The sequence below is a fragment of the Ovis aries genome, chromosome 24 (assembly GCF_016772045.2).
Source record: "Ovis aries strain OAR_USU_Benz2616 breed Rambouillet chromosome 24, ARS-UI_Ramb_v3.0, whole genome shotgun sequence".
In the NCBI taxonomy this organism is placed as follows: domain Eukaryota; kingdom Metazoa; phylum Chordata; class Mammalia; order Artiodactyla; family Bovidae; genus Ovis; species Ovis aries.
This window is the reverse complement of record NC_056077.1, coordinates 35,764,712-35,789,091: the sequence shown is the minus strand read 5'-3', so window position 1 is coordinate 35,789,091 and position 24,380 is coordinate 35,764,712. Positions and strand designations below refer to the sequence as shown.

Here is a 24,380-nt window from a genome sequence, read left to right as displayed (position 1 = left end):
TGCAGGTCGAACACAAACTGGGCGTCCTGGTCTCACATTCTTGTGTCTCAACAGTGTTGTATGATAGCAGGTTTCCATCTGATAGCAATTTCCAGGTTGATTTTCAGTTCAGTTCAGTCGCTCAGTCGTGTCCAACTCTTTGCGACCCCATGAATCGCAGCACGCCAGGCCTCCCTGTCCATCACCAGCTCCCGGAGTTCACTCAGACTCACATCCATCGAGTCAGTGATGCCATCCAGCCATAGATGGTTGTAAAAACCTACTGGTATGGGCTCACATAACAAGGTGATTTCATATTTTGCATATTAGGAAGTGGGTGGCTCCAAGGTTAGCTGATTCAACGGCATCACGTGCTCAAGGGCCCTGTCCTTCCCGCTACCTTCCCCGGGCTGTCTTTCCTCATGGCTCTAACATGGCTGCCACAGCTCCAGACATCACACTGTCATATAACTCTGCCTAGAAATAAGGATGAGCTTCCTTTCTTGCACTCCCTGCTTTCTCCCATGGGGGATAATGTTTTCCAGAAGTCCTTTAGCCAACTTCCTCTTGTCATCAACCAGAACTGGGTGAACTTGCCTGTGCCTCAACCAATGAGATTATGATTTTGCCTACTTTTCTTACTGATGCCCAGAGTCTGAAGAAACCCAGAGGTCTATGCCTAAGGGAGGAGGAGGAGGAGGAGATGATTACTGGGGACACACATGTCATCTAAGAGAGGTCAGCTTGGGCTGGCCTGTCTCACAGTCTGTTCTAAAGGCCACAGTTCCCCAGAATACCTGCTGCAGGGGTCCTGGGCCCCCTTGTTTTGTACCATGTGACTCCCCCTCCCCTACAACCACCTAGGAGTGAGCATCTGACCCAAAGCAACTAGACCTAATGGGGCCTGGTGTGGGTGAAGAAGCTGGGCCAATCCTTGTCTCTGCAACTCAGGAAAGAGACCTGGGGGAGAAAGAACACTTTCTCATTGGTGCCCCTCCTCCCTACTCAGCACCACCTGGGAACCCATTACACCTGCCTGTTCCTGGGCCTGTCCCCACAGAATCTGAGTCAGGAGGTGGTTCTGAGAGATGATGCACTTGAGAAAGACTACAAAGAACCGTGTCTTCTGAGAAAAACACTGCTGGATCCATCCTGATCTTGGACACAAGGAGGCTCCACTTTCCACAGGGATCACTCACTGACCAAATGCATCCTGGTCCCCTGTGGACACCGAGGACCATTGGGAGGTCCAGAAGGAATGCATAGCACCTTGTTGACGCACTGTTGGCACTCAGGAAAGTGCTGGTCAGTTCCAGTGCTGGTCATGGGAGGGGCGGCCTTTGTGGCCAGAGAGCGTCTCAGCATGTGGTCCCCCTAAACGTGTGCAGGGACGCTGATCCCACACAACGCATTTGGCCCCATCTTCTCAAACTCGCTGACTCTGGCGCTCCCATTAAGGGGAGTAGATGCGGATCGATATAAATGCTCAAAAACCACACGGTCAGCTCGGCCAAATCATATACTCCCTTAGCTGCCCTCCTCTGAATGAGAAATTCAACTCCTAAGTAGCTGATGTTCCGTGCAGGGCTCTCTCCAGCCTCCTTTCTGGTGGGGGCGGCCTCAAGAATTCCCCGCTGTGGAAGGTGCTAGAGGATGAGTGCAGACAATAATGAAGTGGGAGGAAGCCCAGAGGCTGCCTGCAGCACAGCCGAGATCCCTGGGGTCTGCCGGCTCTCCAGCACACCCCCCACCCGCCCACGAATCCGAATTACCCCTCGAAGTCTCCATTCGGCACCCTGGAGTCTGTGCCAGCGCGCTCCTTTCTTGCAGAAACATTTGGTCAGTTGCCACGGGGCTTTCCGATCAGCATCCTTTCCCTCTGAAAGTCAGTGACCTCACATGTACTTAAATTCCTCCCCAGTGTTGCCTTGAAAGGGAGAGTTCCAGTAAAAACGATTGGGAGGAGATGCAGGCAAATTGATCTGCTTATCCAAACACTCCTATTGATTTTTTGCCCTGAAAACCCATCAGGCCTTAGCGTAACACACACTCAGTGATCCTTACATAAACAAAGCCCTCACTCCGGACAGTGGTTTAGGTGGATGAGAGATGAGAGATGGAGAGAAATGTCAGCCAGTTTCTTGGACGATTAACTTTGTTGCGAGGCGCCACGTGGTGGCCCATGGATGGGTCCAGTTTCGACCTAGGTGATAAAGGCCATTTCAGGGGGCTTCTGTGGGGCCTTGGCTGATGCTTTCAAGGACTGTGCCTGTTTATCCCGAATGGGCTCAGCCTCTGGCCTCTGCCACCAGCTGGTCCTCCTGGAACCCCATTGACCGGGTTCCCATCTCATTTAAAAATCTTCTGTGTCTTACCCCCTCTTTTCCAATAGGGTGAGTCTCCTCCAAGCTCTTTGAGGGCCAGCTGTGTATGTTCACCCTCCATCCACTGAGTGGGTGTCCTGCTTCTGCTCGCCCATCACCTCCTAGGACGGGGCACCCACTACAACCATATGGGTAGCTCATTGCACCGTGGCCCACCCTTCTGGGAGCAGACACCTCCCCAGCCTCCATGGAAGTCTATCTTCTGATGGTCTCCATATTCTGACCCTGCTCTGGGCCCTTGGTGGACCCACAAGCAAGGGGTCATCTGGCTCCCCTGTACTTATCTCTGGGGGGAGAGTTGGGCTCCCAAGCTGCCCCACCCCACTGTGGCCCTCAGCTTATTTCTACTCAATATATCTGAAGTGTTAGTTGCTCAGTCAAGTCTGACTCTTTGCAACCCCATGGACTATAGCCTGCCAGGCTCCTCTGTCCAAGGGATTCTCCAGGCAAGAATACTAGAGTGGGTTGCCATTCCCTTCTCCAGGAGATCTTTGCGACCCAGGGATTGAACCCGGGTCTCCTGCATTGCAGGCAGATTCTTTACCAACTGAACCACCAGGGAAGCCCATATATCTGAATATGTCTGAATGATCCGTTGCCAACAGGTCTCACCTACTGGAGAGGGCAGGTGGGAATCCGAGGGGCAGGGGCTTCCCCTCTCCCTCCCCAGATCGTGGGCTTCTGACCTGTGGCCTTCCCTTGGCTGCTCACTGGTCCTCAGCCCTGCCCTGCTCCCAGCCCTGTCGTCCCCTGCTCACAGGACGGCGGCCTGCAGCCCTCTCCTCCCAGCACACCTCCTCTCAGTCTGTTCCTCTCCTGTTGGGGCTCCAGCAGACACCAGGTGGAGTCCCCAGGAAGCAGATTCTGAGACGGGGTCCAAGAAGGAGGATGTGTATTGGGGGTGGCTCTTAAGATTGATGCCTGTGGAAGCTGGGGCGGGGCGTGGGGTGGGGCAGAAGCAGGAGTTAGAGGGAGAAGTTGAGCTGTGATGTGGACCCTGTGCCTCCAATGGCCCTCCCACTTGTCCCACGGTCCATATGGCTGGGCCTTTCATCTCGTGCAGGGAGCAGACACTGGACAGGGCCCCGGCAAGACCTGGGACCTGGGGAAGGTGGTTCTGGGCAGCCGAGGCTGAATGACCCCTGGCAGTGTTTCTAGCACCTGGGGCTAAAGGCCTTGCATTGAGGGGCTCTGGGTGGCGCAGCCCAGGGTCCACTGTATTTGGGCTGGTGCAGAGGCAAGCAGGGATGTTCTTGACGTTATTCTGCTGTTCAGATGGCCTGAGATCGCCTTTGCTTCCTGTAGACCGCACACTCTGCTGACTCACAGTGAACTTATTGTTGGCGAGAACCATTGCACCCCATCTGGGGCTCGTCCGCTGGGTTTTGGGGCCCGCAGTGCCGGACTCCATGTTTGCCTGGTCGTGTTTCCTCTTGTTAGATTTGGCTCCTTGCTATGGGCTGGGGAGATCTAGCTTGGATCCTGACTCCCTCCCAGGACCTAGGCCTCTGCATCTGCCAACTCCCGGGCTTTCGCAGTTTCCTTCAGCAGCACTACGCCCACCCCCGCCCCCCGCGTACCCTGCTGCCTCCGGCCATCATGGTCTGCGGCCCCGTCCCCTCCTGGCAGCACAGCCCCAGGTGGACAGACCCCTGTATGAAGAGACCCAGGCTCTCAGGGTGAGCTTCAGGTCAAGCCAGCAGGGTAGCCAGGTGGCAAAGGGCTGGGCTTGAATCTGGGTTGTCCGTTGACTTGTTGGGTGGCCTAGGATATGCCTTGGCTTTCTTACCTGGAAAACTGGCATGATAGAAGTTCTGACTGCCCAGGGTTGTGTGAGGAGGTCTTGATTAGGTAACCGCAGCGGGGAGGGGGCAGGGGACAGGACCCACTTGGAGCCCACCCCGTGAGCCCTGTTGTGGCCTGAATCGCCCTCAGCAGTTGTCCCGATGGTTTCACACAAGAGGCAGGGGCTAGCCCCTCTGCCTGCTGTTTGGCGTGTGAGGTGGTCCCCTGACGGCCTGCCGGAGTATGCGGTATTTGCTAACTCTCCGCTGTTCTGCATGGCCACATGGACACCGCCTGACGTTTGGAATTAGAAAGCTGCCCTTCAAGACCCAAGATAAAAGGGATAAACTTACAGCTACCAAATAAATGAATCTCAGGGATAGAATGTGCAGTCCGGGGAATATAGTCCATGATGTCATGAAAACTTTGCATGGTGACAGATGGTCACAAGACTTATTATGGTGATCATTTTGTGAGGTGTAGGAATACTGAACTACTCTGTTGTACACCAGAAACACATAGTATTGTAGGTTAATTATATTTCAATTAAAAAAAAAAGAACCTGCACTGATCACTTATCACTGTGTGACCTTGAACCTCCCCTGCACTCTGGGTTCCTTCTTGTTAGGATTCCTACCTGAGACTTGTTGAGAAGTTGAACAAGGTCATGTATGTGAGTGAGTTGACCCTGATGGCCATAACCAAGTACCGCACGGGGGCCGCTAAAACAACAGAAATTACTGTCCTTATGGTTCTGGAAGCTGGAAGTCCAAGGTCAAGGTGCTGGCAAAGGTGCTTTCTCCTGAGGCCTCGCATATGACTACCTTCTCCCTGTGTCTTCAGTCATCTTCCCTCTGTTCATGAAAGTCAACAGTTACGTCTGACTCTTTGAGATCCTGTGGACTGTAGCCTGCCAGGCCCCTCTGTCCATGGGGTTCTCCAGGCAAGAACGCTGGAGTGGGTTGCCGTTCCCTTCTCCAGGGGGTCTTCCTGACCCAGGGATCGAACCTGGGTCTCCTGCATTGCAGGCAGATTCTTTACCGTCTGAGTCACCAGAGAAGCCCCCCTCTGTTCATATCACATATTTCCTCTTTTTTATAGAGGCACCAGTCATATGGATTAGAACCCACTGTAAGGACCTCACTTTAATGTAATTATCTCTTTAAAAGATCCTATCTCTAATACAGTCAGATTTTGAGATAACTAGGGTTAGGGTTTCAGCATACGAATTTGTGGGGATACAAGTCAGCCTACGACAGTGTGTGAAACTGCTTTGTCAGCCATGAAACAAGTTTTGAGGGGCTGGGCCCAACTCTGTCTACAGGAGAAGGTCTCCGTGTGCTCAGGACCCTTGGGCTGACTCTGTTTGGGCCAGAGTTGTTCTTTCTGCCCCTGGGAGGGGCTGGGAGCTGGCTCCTCTGCCCGCAACTCTCTGGGGACCAGCCCAGGCTCTGTGGGCTCTGTGTCACGAATGTGGCCTCAGCATCATCCAAATCACCCATCCATCTGGCTGTGGCCTTCAGGTTACAAACTTCAGTTCTCACAGAGTTTCTTGAGCCCAGCTGGCAGGCAACCCCACCCCCCAGCATTGGTCCCTCCTGAAATTGATCAGGCAGGGTGTGGTCAGGTAATTAGAACAGTGAGGGCCAGTTGGAGAAGGGCCTGAAACAGGACACCCCCAGCCTCGAGGTAAGTGGCTGCAGCCACGGGAGCAAACCCCACAGGGCTGAGCCGGAGAAGCAGCTCAGGGTGAGCGAATGTGGACAGGAAACGGTCTTTCTGGGATGTGGGGCTTGGAGTCACACAGATGAGGACACCTTTACAGGGCCTGCCCCGAGCCCACTGTCCTCGGGAGTCTGTGGTCCTCAGGTACAATGAAGGCTAAGACAGAGGCGTGCAGGGGCCCTGTGGGGCAGAGGATCAGAGAGGGCTTCCCCGAGGGGATGGAGCCTGACTGCAGGCTGGTAGCGTAAGAGTTGGCTGAATGAAAGAAGGTGGGAAGGCATGCCAGGGAGGACAGAGTGACAGGGTAAATGGCAAGATGGAGCGTGCTTGGAGGTAACACCCTGGAGGTGGGTGGGAACCGTAGGGGTGGGGAGCTAAGAAAGGATTTCCAAAGAGGTGGTGACTGGGCCAGATTTGTGATTTGGGGAGCGCCCTCTGGTGGCACTTTGGGGAGACTGCAGGGAGACTGGCAGACCAGCAGGGGCTGGACTGTGGGAATCAGGACCCTCCGCCCAGGGCCGGGGTGCAGGCAGGACTCTCCCGGTGTAGGGCTGGTCAGCCATGGAGCATGAGGGAGGGAGAAGGTGGAGGGTGGGGCAGCTTCCCCCTGGGGATTCTGGGTAAGGGGACCGGAAGCTTAGTGCAGCTGGTCACCAAGATGGAGCGAGAAGGGGCTGGAGGGCAATGGCCTCAGTGTGGACGGATCGCAGTGGTGTGTCTTGAGGTGTTTCATGGGCTGTGACGAGGTGTGTCCGTGCGAGTGGGGCACATATGTTGGGGGCTCAAGAGGAAGCATTGAGGTGATGTCACATGGGGGTGGAGCAGCGTGTGGGGGCAGGAACATGGGGGCAGACCGGGTGGTCCTTGTGGGAAGGAGGGCACTGTCAATGCCCCCAGGCTTGGGTCAGGCTCAGGGGTCGGTGGGGGAGGTGAGATCAGGTCCCAAAGCAAAGCTCAGACAGGACTGGGGCTCAGAGGTTGCTCGGGGAGGGGGTCCCAGGGCTAAGGCGGGGAGCGCTGCTGTGGCATCTCCCGGGTAAAGCAGCATCAGAGGTGGGTTGGTTAGTCCTGTTAAGAGGAGGGCATGGGCTGGGGGTATTCTAAAGACCTCTCCGTTTCATCATGACATGGTTTCCTAAAGCCATTTAGCACTGGTTTTTCCCAAAGGACTCAACGAAGGATTACACAATTCACCAAATCAAGAGAGCCAGACACTTAGCGTGGCGAAAGCTACTTGGGAGCAGCCCCTCTGGGGGCCAGGTGGAGCAGGGCCAAGTCAATTGCTCTTCTCCGTCAGGGGTAGGTTGGGCTTCTCTGGTGGCACAGATGGTAAAGAATCCACCTGCAATGTGGGAGACCTGGGTTCGATCCCTGGGTTGGGAAGATCCCCTGGAGGAGGGCATGGCAACCCACTCCAGTATTCTTGCCTGGAGGATCCCCATGGACAGAGGAGCCTGGTGGGCTAGAGTCCATGGGATCACAAAGAGTCAGACACGACTGAGAGACTAACACGCATCAGAGGTGGGGTATGTGTGTGTGTGTGTGTGTGTGTGTGTGCACGCGTGTGCTAATTCGCTTCAGTTGTGTCCTACTCTGTGCGACCCTATAGACTGTAGCCCTGGGCCTCTCCTAAGGAAATAAGCCTGGAGGAGAGCAGGTTTGTCCCCAAAGCTGGGAGTCAGTTTCCCTTCCTGGACCCTCCATGAAAACTCAACCGGAGGGTGGATGGCAATGCTGAACGGATATTGCTGAGATGATGTCCCCAAATAATGCCAGTCATCCCCCCTCCCCCGACCCTGATGGAGACTGCTGAGGCCGCCCTCACTTCCTAGGCAGTTTGAAGACCAGCCCTGCCACTCCCAAACTCTGTGCCCCGGGGCCAGTCCTTCCTGCGCAGTCACGAGTTGAGTTATACTTCTGCTGTCAAGCTGGTCTCTGGGTGGAGTCATTCTGTAGCCCATACAGCCTTGTTCACCCACCATCGCGCACTCATCATGGTCAGGGGTGGGGGTGAGGGTGGGTGGTGGTGTGATGCCACCCACCACATAGGTGTGATACTCAGGACCTGGGGATCCTAAGGGGGACCCCGTGTGAAGGCAGAGTGTGTCCTCCCAAGATTCCCCAGAACCTCGGGAGCCTGGAGATGAACAGGGTTTAGAATTCCATCTGAAAAGACCCGGAGCCCTCCTTCCTTGTCTCTGCCTGCCTTCTTGGTTGTTTTTGGCCAGGTTTTGATTTTGGGAAGCCATTTGCAGCCCATTAAAAGATCAAATGTCTGGAGATGATGAATCGAGGCATTTGAAAATGTTTTCCAATTCATAGCTCATTTCCCTATAGAAAGCGCTGACCCAGGAGTGGCTGGACTTTGTTCCAGATCGCCAGGGGCAACTCTCAGGGTGGAGCATGGTCCTTGGATTGGGCAGCAGTTCAACCCTCAAGATTCTTGCTGATGCTCCCAGGTAGAGATGGAGGAAGGGTCCAGGCCCGGCTTCCCTGAGTAACTGGCAGAGACAGTGGTTTGTATTGCGTAGGTACAACCCTGGGCAGGAGAGCTGGATTCCTTTCCCAACTCGGCCTCCGATTTGAGTCATGGGCAGTGGGAATTCATCTCCCACTACTTATTTTCCCATCTGTAAAAACAGGAAGGACAATTTTTACACTTTTATGCACATTGTGGGGTTCAAGTGGCCAGCTAATCAGTCATGACACCTTGGGGTAGGTAGTGCCGTGTCGTTCACACACCAGTAGCCTGGACCTGCTCATTTAATCCTCACAATAACCCTGAGAGGTAGACTTTCCTATTTCACTGAGGCTTGCTTCAAGTCATGCAGTAGACTGGTGACAGAACCAGGTTGCTTGGTGCCTTTGGGGAAAGGGATCGACTTTTGACTGCTTTTTCATGTTCTTTCATGGTATTTTTGACGGTGCCAAAATATTTTCCTAGAAAATTGTCCAGTTGTCGAGATTTTGAAAAATTTTGATGTCACGATCAGACACAATAGTTACTTACAATGTCTAATCTCTATATGGATTTTTTTTTCTTGTTCTCAGTGTCTACTTATGTATTTTGTTGTTTCTCAATAATAATTATCTAAATTTTGTCTATTTGATTTTTTAAAAGCCTGTGTTTGATTTTGTTGATTCACTTTTGCATGTACTCTATTTTCATTCATTTCTTTGTTCATCTTGCTTAGCACTCAGTGGGCCCTTTCGAATTAAAAACTCATGTCTTACAAATATCATAGGATATCACTCATATGTAGAATCTAAAAATATACAAATGAACTTCTTAACAAAACAGTAATAGACTGACACAGATAGAAAACAAACTTGTGGTTATCAAAGGGGAAAGTTGGGAGGGGGATAAATTAGGAATCTGAATTAACAGATACACACTACTATACATAAATGAACCAAACAATAAAGACCTACTGTATAGCACAGGGAACTATATTCAATATCTTGTAATGATCTATCCATGGAAAATAATCTGAAAAAGAATATATATGTATGTATACATATATTTAAAACACTGAATCACTTTGCTATAAACCTGAAACATTGTAGAGCAACTGTACTTCAATAAAAATATTTAAAAATGAAAAAATTATTCACACACGCAAAAGAATTCATGTCTTTCTTCAGCTCTGGGAAGTAGTCTTTGTTATTGCTTCAAGCCTATACATTCCTGTGCTCTCTCTGGTCTCCCCTAATAGATGGGTGTTGGAACTCGGTCTATCCTCTGGGTACCTCACCTTTGCTCACACATTTTCCATCTCTGTGTCCCTTTGCAGTGCATCCTTGGAGAGGTCATGGCTCACATCCACTCATCAGCTCATTCCTTAATTTGTCTGCTCTGAATTTTCAGCCCATCTGTTGAGCCTTTTTTTTTTTTTTCCCAGTCATATTTCATTTACAAGGTATCTAACTTTTTCATTTCATAGTATTTCTTATGTGTGAAAAATGATGTCTCCTTGAGGACATTAATTATACTGGAGACAACCATCTCCATAAGGAAGTATCTCCAATTGCTTTACTCTTTGTTTTTTCTTGAATCGTGATGTATTCTCTGTTGAGTCAGTGCCTTTCAGGGTATTGGCCTTTTTTTCTTAAACAGTTTTAAATTCTTGGCATTTGGGGTTTTCCATTAGCTGTTTTTGTTTCTCTGTTCATTGCTGCTTTGCCTCTTGGTGGATCGGTGGGATAGGTAGAGGATAAAGAATGTTCAAGAATTCAGCTGTCTGACCTTGAGAGAGTCCCAGTTTTTCCTGGAGGTCATCTGCCTTTGAGGCACCCATTCTGATCACAACTGCCACGAAACAGGAGAGTTCAATGCCTGATTCTTTTTTTTTGTTAGTTAATTTTTTATTGAAGTATTGCTTTACAATGTACAGCAAAATGAATCAGCCTTATTTATACGTCTGTCCCCTCCTTTCTGGACTTCCTTCCCATTCAGGTCGCCACAGTGCATTAGAGTTCCCTGTGAGTTACAGTATGCTTTCATTGGTTATCTATTTTATACATAGCAGCAATAGTGTATTTGTGTCAATTCCAATCTCCCAATGCCTCCCCCACCCCCGCCCCCCGCTTTCCCCCCGGTAGTATCCATATATTTGCTCTCCATGTCTGTGTCTCTTTTTCTGCTTTGCAAATAAGATCATCTATATACCATTTTTCTAGATTCCACATATATGTGTTAATATACATATTTGTCTTTCTCTTTCTAACTTACTTCATCTGTGTGACACCAATGCCTGACTCTTGAGACCAGCAAGGACAGGCATCCTGGTCCTGCCCGTCTGGCTCCTTCTACTGTGGCCCTCTGACAGTCCTCTGTGCCCCTCCCCTATCCCATTAGCCACATTTGCTGCTCCTACAGTGCACCCACCTTGAACCCAGTCTTCCCTGTGTGTTTTGGACTGTGCTTCCTCCTTCAGTTAAGTCCCTGGTGCTTTCAGCTCCTCAAATTCCTCAAAGTACCTGTCCCACTGCTTTTTGTTTTCCAGTGCTCCTAGGGACTCTTTTATTTGTATTATCTGTTTATTGAATTCTGATTGACAAATTTAAAAAGTGTTTATTTAGATTGTACAACTTGATTTTTTTTTGTTTACAATATGATGATTTAATTGCATATACATTGTGAAATGATTACCATGGATTATTAACACCTCTATCATTTCATATAGCTACCTTCTTTATGTGTAGAAGAACACAAGTAAGAACACTGAAGATCTACTCTCTTAGCAAATTTCAAGTGTACAACATGGTATTATGAACCATAATCACCCTGTACAGATCTAAACTGTACATTAGATCCCCAGAACTTATTCATCTTATAACTGGAATTTTGTATCCTTTGACCAACATCTCCCCATCTCTCCCATCCCCCTCTCCCCTGACAACCACTGTTCTCCTCTCTGGTTCTATGAGTTTGACATTTTCAGATTCTTCTTATAAATGAGATCATACAGATTTGTCTTTCTCTGTCTGACTTATACCCTTCGCATAATGTCCTCTAGATTCATCCATGTTGTCACAAATGGTAAGGTTTCCTTTCTTTTTTATGGTTGAATAATTGCATTCCATTGTGTATATACGCTGCATTTTCTTTATCCATTTATCTGTCGATGGATGTTTGGTTGCTTCCATCTTGGCTATTGTGAATAATGCTCCAATGAACGTGGAGGTGCAGATATTTCTTAGGGATACTGATTTTGTTTCCTTTGGATAGATAAACCAAAAGTGAGATTCCTGGATCATATAATAATTCTATTTTTAATTTTTTTGAGGAACCTGCCATAATGGGTGCACCAATTTACCTTCCTACCAATACTGTACCGTGGTTCCCTTTTTTCTCCACCTTCAACAACCCTTGTTGTCTCATGTCTTTTTGATAATAGCCGTCCTAACAGGTGTGACGTGATATCTTATTTTGATTTGCGTTTCCCTGATGAGGCTTCCCTGGTAGCTCAGCTGGTAAAGAATCAGCTGCAGGAGACCCCGGTTCGATTCCTGGGTTGGGAAGACACCCTGGCAAAGGGATAGGCCGCCCACTCCAGTATTCTTTGACTTCCCTGGTGGCTCACCTAGTAAAGAATCTGCCTGCAATGCAGGAGACCTGGGTTGGGATGATCCCCTGGAGAAGGGAACTGCTACCGACTCCAGTATTCTTCCCTGGAGAATTCCAGTCCATGGGGTCGTTTCACAGAGTCGGACATGACTGAGCGACTTTCACACACTGATGTTGAGCACCTTTTCGTGTGTCTGTTGGCCATCGGTATGTACTCTACATGTATTCTTTAGGAAAATGTCTGTTCAGATTCATTGGCCATTTTTTATTGGATTATTATTAAATTTTACTATGGAGTTTTATGAGTTCCTTATATTTTTTGATATCAGTCCTTATCAAATAAATAGTTTGCAAAAGTCCCAAAGCTCCCACAAAGACATTTTTGTCTGAGGACTACTGCCAAATTATTGTTACTGGGGGGTATTGAGTAAGGGACCTCCTCTGCCACCATCTTGATGAGTTCATGGGGGACTTACTTTTAGATTTTCAATTTCTAGGATCTGGAGATGGGAGGGGGGAGGTGCCTGCCATCTTGATCCAATCACCATATTGTTTGCACATGTTCTGCACCCCCACCCCCCCTGGGTCCCAGCTCAGGCCTCCTCAGCTCTTACACACTGCACCAGAGGGGCTTTTCTGAAATCAGAGCCATCTGAGTCATTGCCCACAGCTCAGAGTCTTTCAGTGGCTCCCACCAAAGTCAGGATGAGACCCACTTCTAGCCTGGCAGGTTCCAGGCCTCTTCCTGTCTCCTGGCTCCTCCCCTTCCTCCAGTTGGCTGGCCGCAGGCAGGTCTCTGAACCCACGACGGTCGGTCTCAGCTCCTTGCCTTTGCTCACTCTGCTGTCTCTTCTTCGGACTGTCCACTCTTTGCCCCTACACTTTGGGTTGGCTGACTCTGATCTTTCCCCTTTCTTAGGACCTGGGTTGGGGGCTCTGCTGGGTTCCCACAGTTTCACAGCCCCATGCTCATCCTGTGATTGTCCCTATGACCCCACGTTCCAGTGTGTTCTGATCATCTCCCCGACAGTCTTCCCTTCCAGAGGGGGATTTCCTGGCAAGGGTACAGCCCCATCCTGATTTCACACGGAGTTGTTGGAAGACTGGAATGATGTGGGGGGGCTTGATGGCTACGGGGTGTGGCTACTCTCTCCCTTTGACCGAGGCAGAGGGTCTCAGTGTCCTCTTGGCCAGCAGCGGTGGCGCTGCAGGCTTGTGGAGGGGCCCCTTCTGGCCTCGGCCGGCCTTGATCCACAGTCAGATGCCCCAGCAACGGGCGGGACTGATGTGACTGTCGCTTTCCCCACAGGCACTGGTGCCATCACACGGTGACACGGACGGTGTCCTGCCAGGTGCAGAACGGCTCGGAGACGGTGGTGCAGCGCGTGTACCAGAGCTGCCGGTGGCCTGGGCCCTGCGCCAACCTCGTGAGGTAACGGCCGCAGGGCTGGCCAGCTCTGCCTTTCCTTACACTTCCTCTGGGCGAACCCAGCTCTAGCAGAGCTGCTGGGGTAGGAGGGCTGACGCCTGGAAACAGAGTAGGGCACGCATTTATGGAGCACCTTTTGTGTATGGAGTATGAGGACAATGTGTGTGCAAAGATGAAAGGGACTTGCTTCCCAGCTAAAAGATCCTCATAATCCAGTGGATATTTGATGAGCAAAAGGGCCAGGCGAGTCCATTCACACACGCACACATACACACACAACCCTACAAGCCCCTCTTCTCAAGAGCTGCCCACCTCAAGCCCCACCCCTCACAGCACCACCCACCACCAGCCCCGCCCGCCTCACAGCCCCGCCCCTCAAGTCCCGCCACACCACAGCCCCCGCCTCCTTTCAAGCCACACCTACCCAAGCCCCGCCTCTGCCCAGCCCCACTCCACCACGGCCCTGCCCCTTTCATGGCCCCGCCCCCACAAGCCCCGCCCCCTCCACAGCCTTGCTTCTGTCTGCAGTGTCCTCCACTCCCAGCTCTCAGGAGCTCCTCGGCATTCACAGAGCGAGGTCTAAATGGGTGACTAGACGTCCAGGGACTCTGAGACCCAGCCTTGCCTGCCTCCTTGTCCTCTTCCCCTTCAGGTCTTGCTCCAGCTCCAGGAACTGGACTCCTTACCCCGTCACCCCTACTCATCTCCAGCTCTAGGTTTCTGCTTCAAAGACCCTTCCTCATCGACCACCCTCCTCAAACTCCAAACCCCTCTCCCTTCTGTGTTAAGAGAACACTTTGTGCCCTCCACTAAGAGGACATTTGCGTGAGGGGTCTGTTTTCAGCAAGGTTCTTCAGAGAAGCAGAACCAGTAGTGTGTGGTAGTAGATATATATATGGGAGATGGACAGATTTTTAAGGAATTGGCTCATGTGGTGGTGGGGGTTGGCACTTCCAAAAGCTACAGGGTAGGCTCCAGAGACCCAGGAAAGAATTGCTGTTGTAGCTGGGGTCAGAAGGCAACCCACTGGCAGAATTTCCTCCTCTTCAAGGGAGGGCAGTCTTTTTCTGAAGGTCTTCACCTGATTGAATGAGGCCCACCATATTATGGAGGCGTACAGGGAGGCCTGGCTTGCTGCGATTCATGGGGTCGCAAAGAGTCGGACACGACTGAGCAACTGAACTGAACTGAACTGAATCTGCTTTACTCAAAGTTCACTCCCTCAATCTCATCTAAAGAAATACTTCCCTGGCAACATCCATTCATATTTGACCATAGAGCTAGGTACTGTGGCTCGGCCAAGTTGACACATAAAATTAACCATCATAGAGTCACCATGAGTTGGATATATTTTCATCACCAAAGATGAAGAGTGAGCCCCTGAGTTGGGGCCTGTGCCCGCACAGTGCTGCCCACTCTAGGGCTCAGCATGGAGCTGACCCCAGAATCAGCCTGCAGCATGAATTGATGGAACCCACAGGAGAATGCTCCTAGGCCAAAATTATTATTGTTTTTTTATTATGAAGATAGTGATATATCCTTACTGCTAAAAAGAAGTTCAAACATTTGGTAGTAACTGAGTAAAGGAAAAAATGAACATTCTCTCCTCTTCCAGTGTCACTTCCATAATCCCATTGTTAAAATGTCATTCCAGATTTTTTCTCCACAACATATGTATTTTTTTTCTTTTTAAATTTGTGTTTTATTGAAGTATAGTTGAATTGCAATGTGTTCATTACTGCTGTGCAGCAAAGTGACTCAGTTGTACATATACATATATTCTTTTTCATATTCTTTTGCATTTTGGTTTATCACAGGATATTGAATATAGTTCCCTATGCTAAACAGTAGAACCTTGTTGTTTATCCTTTCTGTATATGCCAGTTTGCATCTGCTAATCCCAAACTCCCAAGGCTCCCCATCCTTGGCTGCTATCAATCTATTCTCTTTGTCCCTGATTGTAAACATATTTTCTTAAACAAATATTAAGTGATGTTATTTTGTTCTATAACTTGGTTTTCCCCCAGGAAAAATATTTTGCAATCTATTCCCATAGAGACACCTCATTTTTAACAGCTGTGTAGTATTCCACTGTAGAAGAGCATCATCAGTTATTTCCCATTCCCTCAATTGATGGGTATTTAAGTGGTTGCCTAATTTAGCCACTCCAGACCATATTTCAATCACATTATCATATATATATGTTAACAATTTTACAAGTGTTTTCTCAAATTTTTTTAAAGTTTAATTTATATTTACATAAGTGTTGCAAAAACTAGTAAACAGAGTTTCTGTGTAGCTTTTCCTTTCATCAACTTCCCTGTCTTAGTCCATTTTGGGGGCTGTTGTATCAAACCACCATAGACTGGGGGGCTTAAATGACAAACGTTTATTTCTCACAGTTCTGGAGGCTGAGAAGTCCAAGGTCAATGTGCTGCCAAATTCATTATCTGGAGAGAGCTCTCTTCCTTGTTCATAGACAGTCCTCTTCTCAATGTATCTTCCCTGGGGTCTTTAAAAGGGTGCTAATCCCATTCATGAGGGCTCCACCTTTATGACCTAATCACTTCCCGAAGGCCCCACCTTCAAATACCATCACACTGGGGATTAGGTTTCAACATAAGAATTTAGAGGTGGGAGATGGGGGAAACACAGACATTGAATCTTTAGCATTTTTCCTAAGGTTAATATCTTCTGCAACCATAGTACAATTGTCCAGGCCAGGAAATTAACAGTGACATAATACTGTAAACTAAGACATTATTTAAATTTTACCAACCATCCTACTCATGTCATTTTCCTGGTTTTATTTTCCCCATTTTACATTTAAGTTGTCTCCTTAGTCTCCTCCAGTCTGGGGCCATTTCTTGGTCTTACTTTGTCTTTCATGACCTCAGCACTTGTAAAAGTACTAGCCAGTTATTTGATGGAGATTATGCATTTGGGGGGAGGAGACTGTGAAAGGCATGTTGTACCTTTCTTGGGGCACATATGAAGAGGTACATAGCATCAATACTGCTGATGTTGACTTTGATCACTTGGTTAAGGTGGTGTCTCAGCCAGGTTTCTCCACTGTTGTGTCATTATTTCTCCCTTTGCCATTTATGAGTATATTGTGGGGAGACATTTGGAGTCTAGACAGATACGCTGTTCCTCCTCCTCCTTTCTCCCAGTAATTTTAGCATCCATTGAGGATTCTTGCTTGCCATAATTATTATTATGGTGTTTGCCAAATAGCGACTTTTGATTTTCATCATTTTTTTTTAGTAGTAGGTGTTCTCTAGTTGGGGTCTGCGTTGTATACAAGTGTTTTGATATACTCATTCTGCAGGAGGAGTGGTAAGTAAATGGATTCTGCTGCTGCTCCTTAGTCGGTCAGTCTTGTCCAACTCTTTGCGACCCAGTGGACTGTATCCCACCAGGCTCCTCTATCCATGGGATTTCCCAGGCAAGAATCCTGGAGTGGGTAGCCTTTTCCTTCTCAAGGGGAATCTTCCTGACTCAAGGATCGAACCTGCATCTGCTGCTTGGCAGGCAGATTCTTTACCACTGAGCCACCTGGCAAGCCCAAGTAAATGGATATATCCATTAAAAATTGAAGGCAAGAGGCTACTTTTAAATGTTGTGCTAGAGGGTGACCAATGGATTGATGATGAAGAAAAGATGCTGGCCCCCCTTTCCTCTTTTAAATGATTATTTATTTACTTGGTTGCACTGGGTCTTAGCTGTGGCATGTGGGATCTAGTTTCCTGACCAGGGATCAAACCCACGCCCCCTGCATTGGGAGCGCAGAGTCTTACCCATTGGACCACCAGGGAAGTTACCCCTAACTCCCTTTCCTTTTCAGCAGAAGGGACAGAGACCCCATTTTCCCTCCCTCCCTCATGTCCCAGAACCCAAATTCCAAGACTCTTCTGCTTTTCTCATCATCAGGGGTCATCAGAGGATCAGGTCACCATCATCTGATCCTGGGAGCATCTTCTGAGAAGAAGGGTCTTTGGAGTCGGGTCTATAAGTGACCCTGACAGTGTGGGTCTTGCTCAGTGTGAGGAATGACCGCTCCAACAGGGAAGCTGCTGGTTGGGGCTGGAATTCAGGCCATGAGGAGTGAGGCTATATCTGTCTCACAGTTCCAATCCCACCAGTCTCGATTTGTGCAAGTAGGGAGCCAAGCTCGGAAACGGCTCTCTACAAGACACAGGATTTGACTTCAGTAAACTCATATCTATGTCTTCGGAGTTGAGGCATAAACGTGAGCAGTGGTATTTTTGTTTTTCCAAATTGGGGTTTAACTGCAGTCCTGTGTGTTGGGTACACTCCACAGTCAGTTCCCAAGGAGGAAACAAGGGCTTCCAAAGTGGCACTGGTGGTGCAGAATCCACCTGCCAATGCAGGAGACCCGGGAGACAGAGGTTCAATCCTTGGGTCGGGAAGATCCCACGGAGTAGGACATGGCAACCCACTCCAGTATTTTTTGCCTGGAAAATTCCACAGACAGAGGAGCCTGGGGTCTCAAAGAATCAGACATGGCTGAGCATGAGTGGGCTATACATCAGGAAATCTGGACAAACACAAAGCACTGAAGGTGGAAAAAACAGCTCCTGCACGCAGGCACACACACACTCTCCACTGTGTTGGATTTGGGTTTAGAGAATGAACTGTCAGGATTCCCTTTACTAGAAAACCTTGGAAGGAAGGGAGCAGTGGGCCGGCTTTCTTAATGCCAAAATTACAGCTCGAGGTTTTTATATTTTCTAAATACAGTAAGGCACCTTTAAGAAAAGCCAAATGAGCTAAGTACTGAATCACTGACCTCAACTGAAAAAATGTCAAATGTTCATTGATTTTCACAAGGGCCCTTTGCTTTATGACTGAAGAAATAACGAGAACAATGGTTCAGGAGCATCGGGGCCTTGTCTTTGGAATGGGTGTTTACAGTCCTTTCAGGGAGGTCTCTCCCTCCCCTTGGCATCAGGAGTCGAGAACAGAATGTTCAATCATGCATCTGTCATGAGCTTGCCCTCTTGCCTTCAAAACTTCAGCCAGCAGGAGCTTTGTGAAGTAAAACTCAATCCCCATTCTTTCAAGGAATACTGCATTTCTGATGTAACTGTCCTCATTACTTCTGTTACTGTTGTTTGTTAAGGAGGGAGGGGTTAACCCCTTTTCTTCCTTGCCAGTAACTCATGTCTGAGTTAGAACTGGGGTGCATGCCCTCTGTGACCTCAGGCTGCTGGCCGGGCAGGTGGGGTGGCGGGTCTCTGCCTGGTGACCTGGGGAACCAAGTGCAACCTGCGTTCAGGTCCCAGTTCTGCAGTTTTTGCATCTAAGAGGCCTTGTCCTGGCTGCAGCTGCCATGCTTGTCTTCCCGTATCCCTCCGGTCCCCTTCTAGCTCCTTCTGGCTGATCATGGCATGGCCCTCCTCCAAATCTTCCAGGAGCTTCCATCTCACTTAAAAGCCCATCCCTCTCTCTGTGGTTTACCATTCTCTTCCTGACCCCATGAACGGTCTCGCTCCCTGGGCTCTGGGCACATGGACCAGGCTGTCCTAGAGGCTCAGACTCTCCGCGGGGCATCACCTTTGCCATCCTTTCACCTGGACTGTTTTCACGCTGCAGCAGCTGGAAATGCTGGGTTGCCTTACGGGATTCCATCCTTTGTTCCATGGTCTCTCTTCTCTCTCTCTCCCTGTAACTCTCCAGCCCTTTATCCCACTTAATCTCATTCTTAGCACTTGCTGCTGTGAGCCACAGCATTCATTCCACGGTCAGCCTGGTCATCATCTGCCCGGCCTACCAGCCTAGGGGCCACAGGAGAGGAGGCTATCTCAGTCCCTCTAGACTCCCAGTGCCTGCTGTTCAGGGACTCAGGAAACATCACTGAATCAATGATGCGATGTCGGGAGGATGAAATGAGATCAGAGTTGTCAGGACACGTAGAATTCATGCACAGCGAGCTCGTGATAGTGAGCTGTGAACACATCATTATGGAGCAAAGTTCTTGTCTGATAAACTGGTCTACAAACTTGCGATGAGGCGATGGAGGCTCAGAGAGGCAAAGGGACTTGCCCACGGTCACAGGGAGTCACAGGGGCTGGGATGGATTTGACTCCAGCCCATCAAACAGGCCCCATTGGGATGCTCCTGAGGTTTCAAGGCCCAGCTCCCCTTTCCCCCCAAATGAACATTTGTGGACCTCCTCCTTTGTACACACCCCAAAGCTCCCAGGAGAATGCAGGTGAGAACGCAGACCAGTCCTTGACTTGGGGCGATGACAGTGAGGTGGAAAGAGGGGATGTTAGTCAAAGCACCGTAATAAGTAACAAGTGCAGTTACATCTGTCACTGATGCTGTGTGGATATGTGTGGGGGCCCAGACCCAAGGGGAGGGCTTTCCTGAGCTGGGGCTTTCTGCAAGGGACATTTACTGAGGTAAGAAAAAGCTCCAGGGATGTCCCTGGTGGCCCAGTGGTTACGACTCTGAGCTTCCAATTTGGGGTGTGTGTGTGTGTGTGTGTGTTCAATCCCTGGTTGGGGAGGTAAGATCCCACATGCTGCATAGTGTGGCCAAAAAATTAGAAAAAAGAAAAAGCTCCAGATTGTATTGTTCTGTCTCAGTGTGCTTATTACCTCTTAGTCCAATTTTTTAAAGCATAATTTTTAAATAGCTTACAAGTTTTATTTATTTATTTATTCATTTTGGCTGCTCTGAGTCTTCATTGCAGCGTGGGCTTTCTCTGGTTGCAGTGAGTGGAGGCTGTGATGCAAGGGCCTTTCATTATGGTGGCCTCTCCCGTTGTGGAGCTTGGGCTTCAGGAGCAGGGGTATGTGGACTTAGTTGCTCCTCGGCACGAGGGATCTTCCCGGACCAGGGATCGAACCGGTGTCCCCTGCATTGGCAAGTGGATTCTTAATCACTGGACCACTAGGGAAGTCCTGAAAAGCATCATTTTATAGTTTTCTTAAGAGTCTGCATGCTTCAAAAATTTGTTTGCTGGGCTGGTTACCCTCAGGAGAGCCTCAGGGCAGGAGGAGCTTGGGAGGTTCCTGGGGGCCCTTTGGGGCAGGCTCTGTGTCTTATGCGTGTGTTCTCCCATGTCTCACGACATCTTGGGTCGAACCCAGGAGACAACGTTTGTAGCATTTGCCAAAAGAGTCTTCGATAACGGGAGCCTGTTAACCTCACAGCAATCTGGAAGAGGTGCTTCCACGTGGGGCTGACAATATGCTGAAGATCTTGGCCTCCTTTGACTTTCTTTTTGCTGGGCACCTCATCCTGATGGCGGGGCGGGGGTGGGGGATCAGGAAGTCTCCTGGGATGAGGTGACGTCAGAGCTGAGGGAGGGACTCACAGCAAAGAAGCAGTAACAGCTAGTGGTCATGATGGGGAGATTTCAAAAGCTCCAGACCCCTGCATGGGGCTGGGTGATGACAGAAGGGACCTCTGCACTGTCACACAGCTGAGGAGTTGGGGTTTAGCTGGTCCTTCCATAGATTTTGCAGCGTCTAGTCCAGGAGCCTTCAGTTAAATAGATTTATCTCCCCTATCCTTCCCACCAAGACAACTGGCTGAGGCATTTCTTTCTCTTTGATGGGAGCACTTTGGGCAGTGAGGACCCAAAGCAGGAGGCGGGAGGCAGAAAGGAGGGTGAGCTGAGGAGCCCTCCACCCATCACTTTGTGCCTGGGGAGTGTCTTGCTGGCTCAGAGCTCTGGTTTTTTTCAGAGCAGCAGTCTCGCCATGTTCTCTAGCATCTGTGGAACCATAAGAGATGGACAGGCGTGAAGGAGGGGCCTGCCTGCACCCCTCCGCCACCCTGCAGAGCAGAGTGCCTAGGGAAGATGGCCTTTCCACTCAGGTCAAGGAGACCCTTTAGTAAGGCCACTCTGGTCCTCCAGCCATGCCCATCCTCACGGAGTAGAGTCCTTGAGGCCAGGAGGATGTGTCATCTGGAGCCCATGCCCCTTCTCCTAGACCATTCTCTGGGCACCTGGCTAAATAGCCTTGACTGGCTTCCAGGCATCCACTGGCCTCTCCCTTGAATCTGGGGGACCGTGCCTATGGTGGGTGCACTGCAAGGCTTTAGGGTGGTGCTGAAGGATGGCTCTTTGTGGGAATGAGAAGCATGGTTGGAGCACGAATGGAACTGGTACACGTGGGCTGGGCCCACACAGGGAGGAAGAGAAGGGAAGGGGGTTGGGTCTGGCTTGTTTCTTCTGTAAAAACGATGCGTTGTCTGAAGTTACTGGGGGATTTGGCGTTGGGGTGACGGCACGTCCAGGCCAGTATCTTGCTGGTGGTACGCCCTCGGTACATTGGCTCCGACTCTCAGAGAAGAGCTGTAAATACCCAGTGACTCATGAGCTGATGCGAAGCTGTTTTGCTGCCGAGCGCTCGGGGCACCTGCGCTAGCTCCTGCCGCCCACCCAGCTCCATGTGAAGTCTGGGCTGGGGCCACGGCAGGGAGGAGGGGTCTCTGCACGTCTGCAGAGTGAGATTTGGGGATCAGCAGGGCCATAATCCTTGGTGGGGCCTCTCTTTGCTGAGCACTATGAAGTCATCACGTTATTTCATTACACCCTGATGACATTTTTATGACAAAACTGTGCAGGTGGGGGAAGGGAGGGTGTGGTTGTGAAAACATGAGTGTAACTGAATCTGGGCACAGTGAGGCCGATTTGGAATGCACTGGGGGACTGGCATGTGTCCCCAGTCCCTCCCTGTGCCCCCACCCTCTCCCCCAGGAGCCCCACGTAGGCCTCTTTCTCTGTGTTTGTTCATGAACTCAAGGGTCTCAGCAAATGTTTATAAAGCAACCTACTTTGTGCCATGGGGGCAGAAGTGAAATATGATGGTGAATAAGACTAAATCTTCTCTCTGATGGAGTTTGAAAAAGTGAAAGCGAAAGTCACTCAGTCATATCCGACTCTTTGTGACCCCACGGACTGTAGCTGCCAGGCTCCTCTGTCCATGGAATTCTCCCAGCAAGAATATTCGAGTGGGTTGCCATGCCCTTCTCCAGGGGATCTTCCCAACCCAGGGATCAAACCTGGGTCTCTTGCATTGAGGGCAGATTCTTTACTGTCTGAGCCACCAGGGAAGTCCCCCAGTGGAGTTTATGTTCACCTAAATATGAAAACACGAAAAGAAAATATGCCCTCCTAATGAGTTCAGGAAATTTTAAAAGGGTAACGTGACTGAGTAAGACTCAGGAACTTTAGAGAACATGAGAGAGATTCTTTGAAGAGATGACTTGGATGCTGAGTCATGAATGGGGAGAAAGAGCCTCTGTGTGAAGATGGGGTGGAGACAGTTGGTGCAAAGGCCCTAAGGCAGCAAGGTCCTGGATAAAGGACCTTGAGAGAGAAAGGTCCGTGTCCAGAAGCAGAGCAGGTGAGGACAGTACAGAGGCAGAGACTGATCTCAGCACGGGTCAGTTTGGAATTTATTGTAAGAGAGTGTTGGGAAGCCATTGAAGGTTTTATTTTGAAAATATGTGTTTATTTGGCTGTGTCTGGTCTTAGTTGTGGCATGCAGGATCTTTGCCGTGTCACGCACGCTCTTTGCTTGCAGCCTGGACTCTATACTTGTGATGCTTGGGCTCAAGTGTCGCAGTGCACAGGCTTAGATTCTCCGCGGCACGTGGGATTTTAGTTCCCTGACCTGGGATCGAACCTGCATCCTGTGCATTGGAAGATGGATTCTTAACTACTGAACTACCAGGGAAGTCCCCATTGAAAGGTTTAGGTACTGATGATAAATGCCTTGCTTTAGGATTTCTTTTAAAATTAAACTTTATTTCAAGGCCATTGCAAATTCACATTGTGTTAAGATACACATAAAGTTTGCCATCTTAACCATTTTAAGTGTACAGTCAGAAGTATTTGTACACAGTATCTATACTATTGTGTCAAGATCCCACATGCTGTGCTCAGTACACACACACAAAGGACTTCTTCCTTTTTATAGCTCAGTAGTATTTTGTAGTATGGATGTGCCACAGTTAGTTTAACCATTTGTCTGTTAATTTAAAAACAACGGGGTCATTTCCAGCTTGGGGCTGTAATGAATAAAGCTGCTATAAACATTTGTGTACATTCAAGTTTTTGTGTGAACATCGGTTTTTATTTCTCTGGGTAAATGCCCAGGAGTGCAATTGTTGGGTCATATGGTACTTGCATGTTTAGGTTTTAAAGAAACTGCCAGACCGTTTCCAGAGTGACTGTACCATTTTACATTCCGACCAGCAATGTCTGAGTGATCCAGTTTCGTGTATCCTGGCCAGCATTTGGTGTTGTCACTATATTTTATTTTAGGCATTCTGTGTAGTCTGTTTCACTGTGGTTTTAATTTGAGTTTCCCTAGGGGCTAATAATGTTGAACATCTTTTCATGTGCTTATTTGCCATCTGTATATCTTTTTTCATTAACTGTCTCTTCATGTCGCTGGCCCATTTTCTAGTTGGATTTTTTCCTTTACTGTAGAGGTTTGAGGTGTCTTTATACATTGTAGATGCCAACCCAGTGTCAGGTATATGGTTTGCAAATATTTTCTCCCTCTCTGTGACTTGCCTTTTCATCCTCTTATGAGCCTTTTGCAGAGCTAAAGTTTTTAATTTCAACGAAGTTCAGTGGATCAGTCTTTCATTTTATGGATTGTGCTTTTGGTGTCAAGTCTAAGAAGATTTTCCCCTATGTTTTTTTCTAAAATTTTTATAGCTTTTTTATTTGGCACACAAGTCTGTGGTCCAGGTTAGGTTGATTTTTGCACGAGGTGTGTAATTTAGGGCAAGGTTCATTTTATTGGTCGATGTCATGCCCCAGCTATTTTGGTACCATTTGTTGAAAACATCCTTCCTTCATCGAATTGCTTTTGCATGTTGGTCAAAAATCATTTGGGCACAGCCGCGTCCGGCTCTTTCTAAGTTCTCCCTTCTATTCTGTTGATACATGTGTCTATAGTTCTGCCAATATGACACAGTCTCGATTTCTGTAGCTGTGTAAGACTTG

The 24,380-nt window shown here is 49.1% G+C and overlaps 1 protein-coding gene across 4 annotated transcripts in view; it reads left to right on the top strand.

The window, feature by feature from the left end:
* The window catches only part of COL26A1 (collagen type XXVI alpha 1 chain), a 166,641-nt gene that overhangs the window by 31,110 nt on the left and 111,151 nt on the right, over positions 1 to 24,380 (top strand). For all 4 annotated transcript variants that reach the window (XM_027961592.3, XM_042239808.2, XM_060406001.1 and 1 more), the window contains exon 2: positions 13,253 to 13,375. In XM_027961592.3, the coding sequence (XP_027817393.1) occupies positions 13,253 to 13,375 (123 nt within the window). The remainder of the gene's footprint in view (positions 1 to 13,252; positions 13,376 to 24,380) is intronic.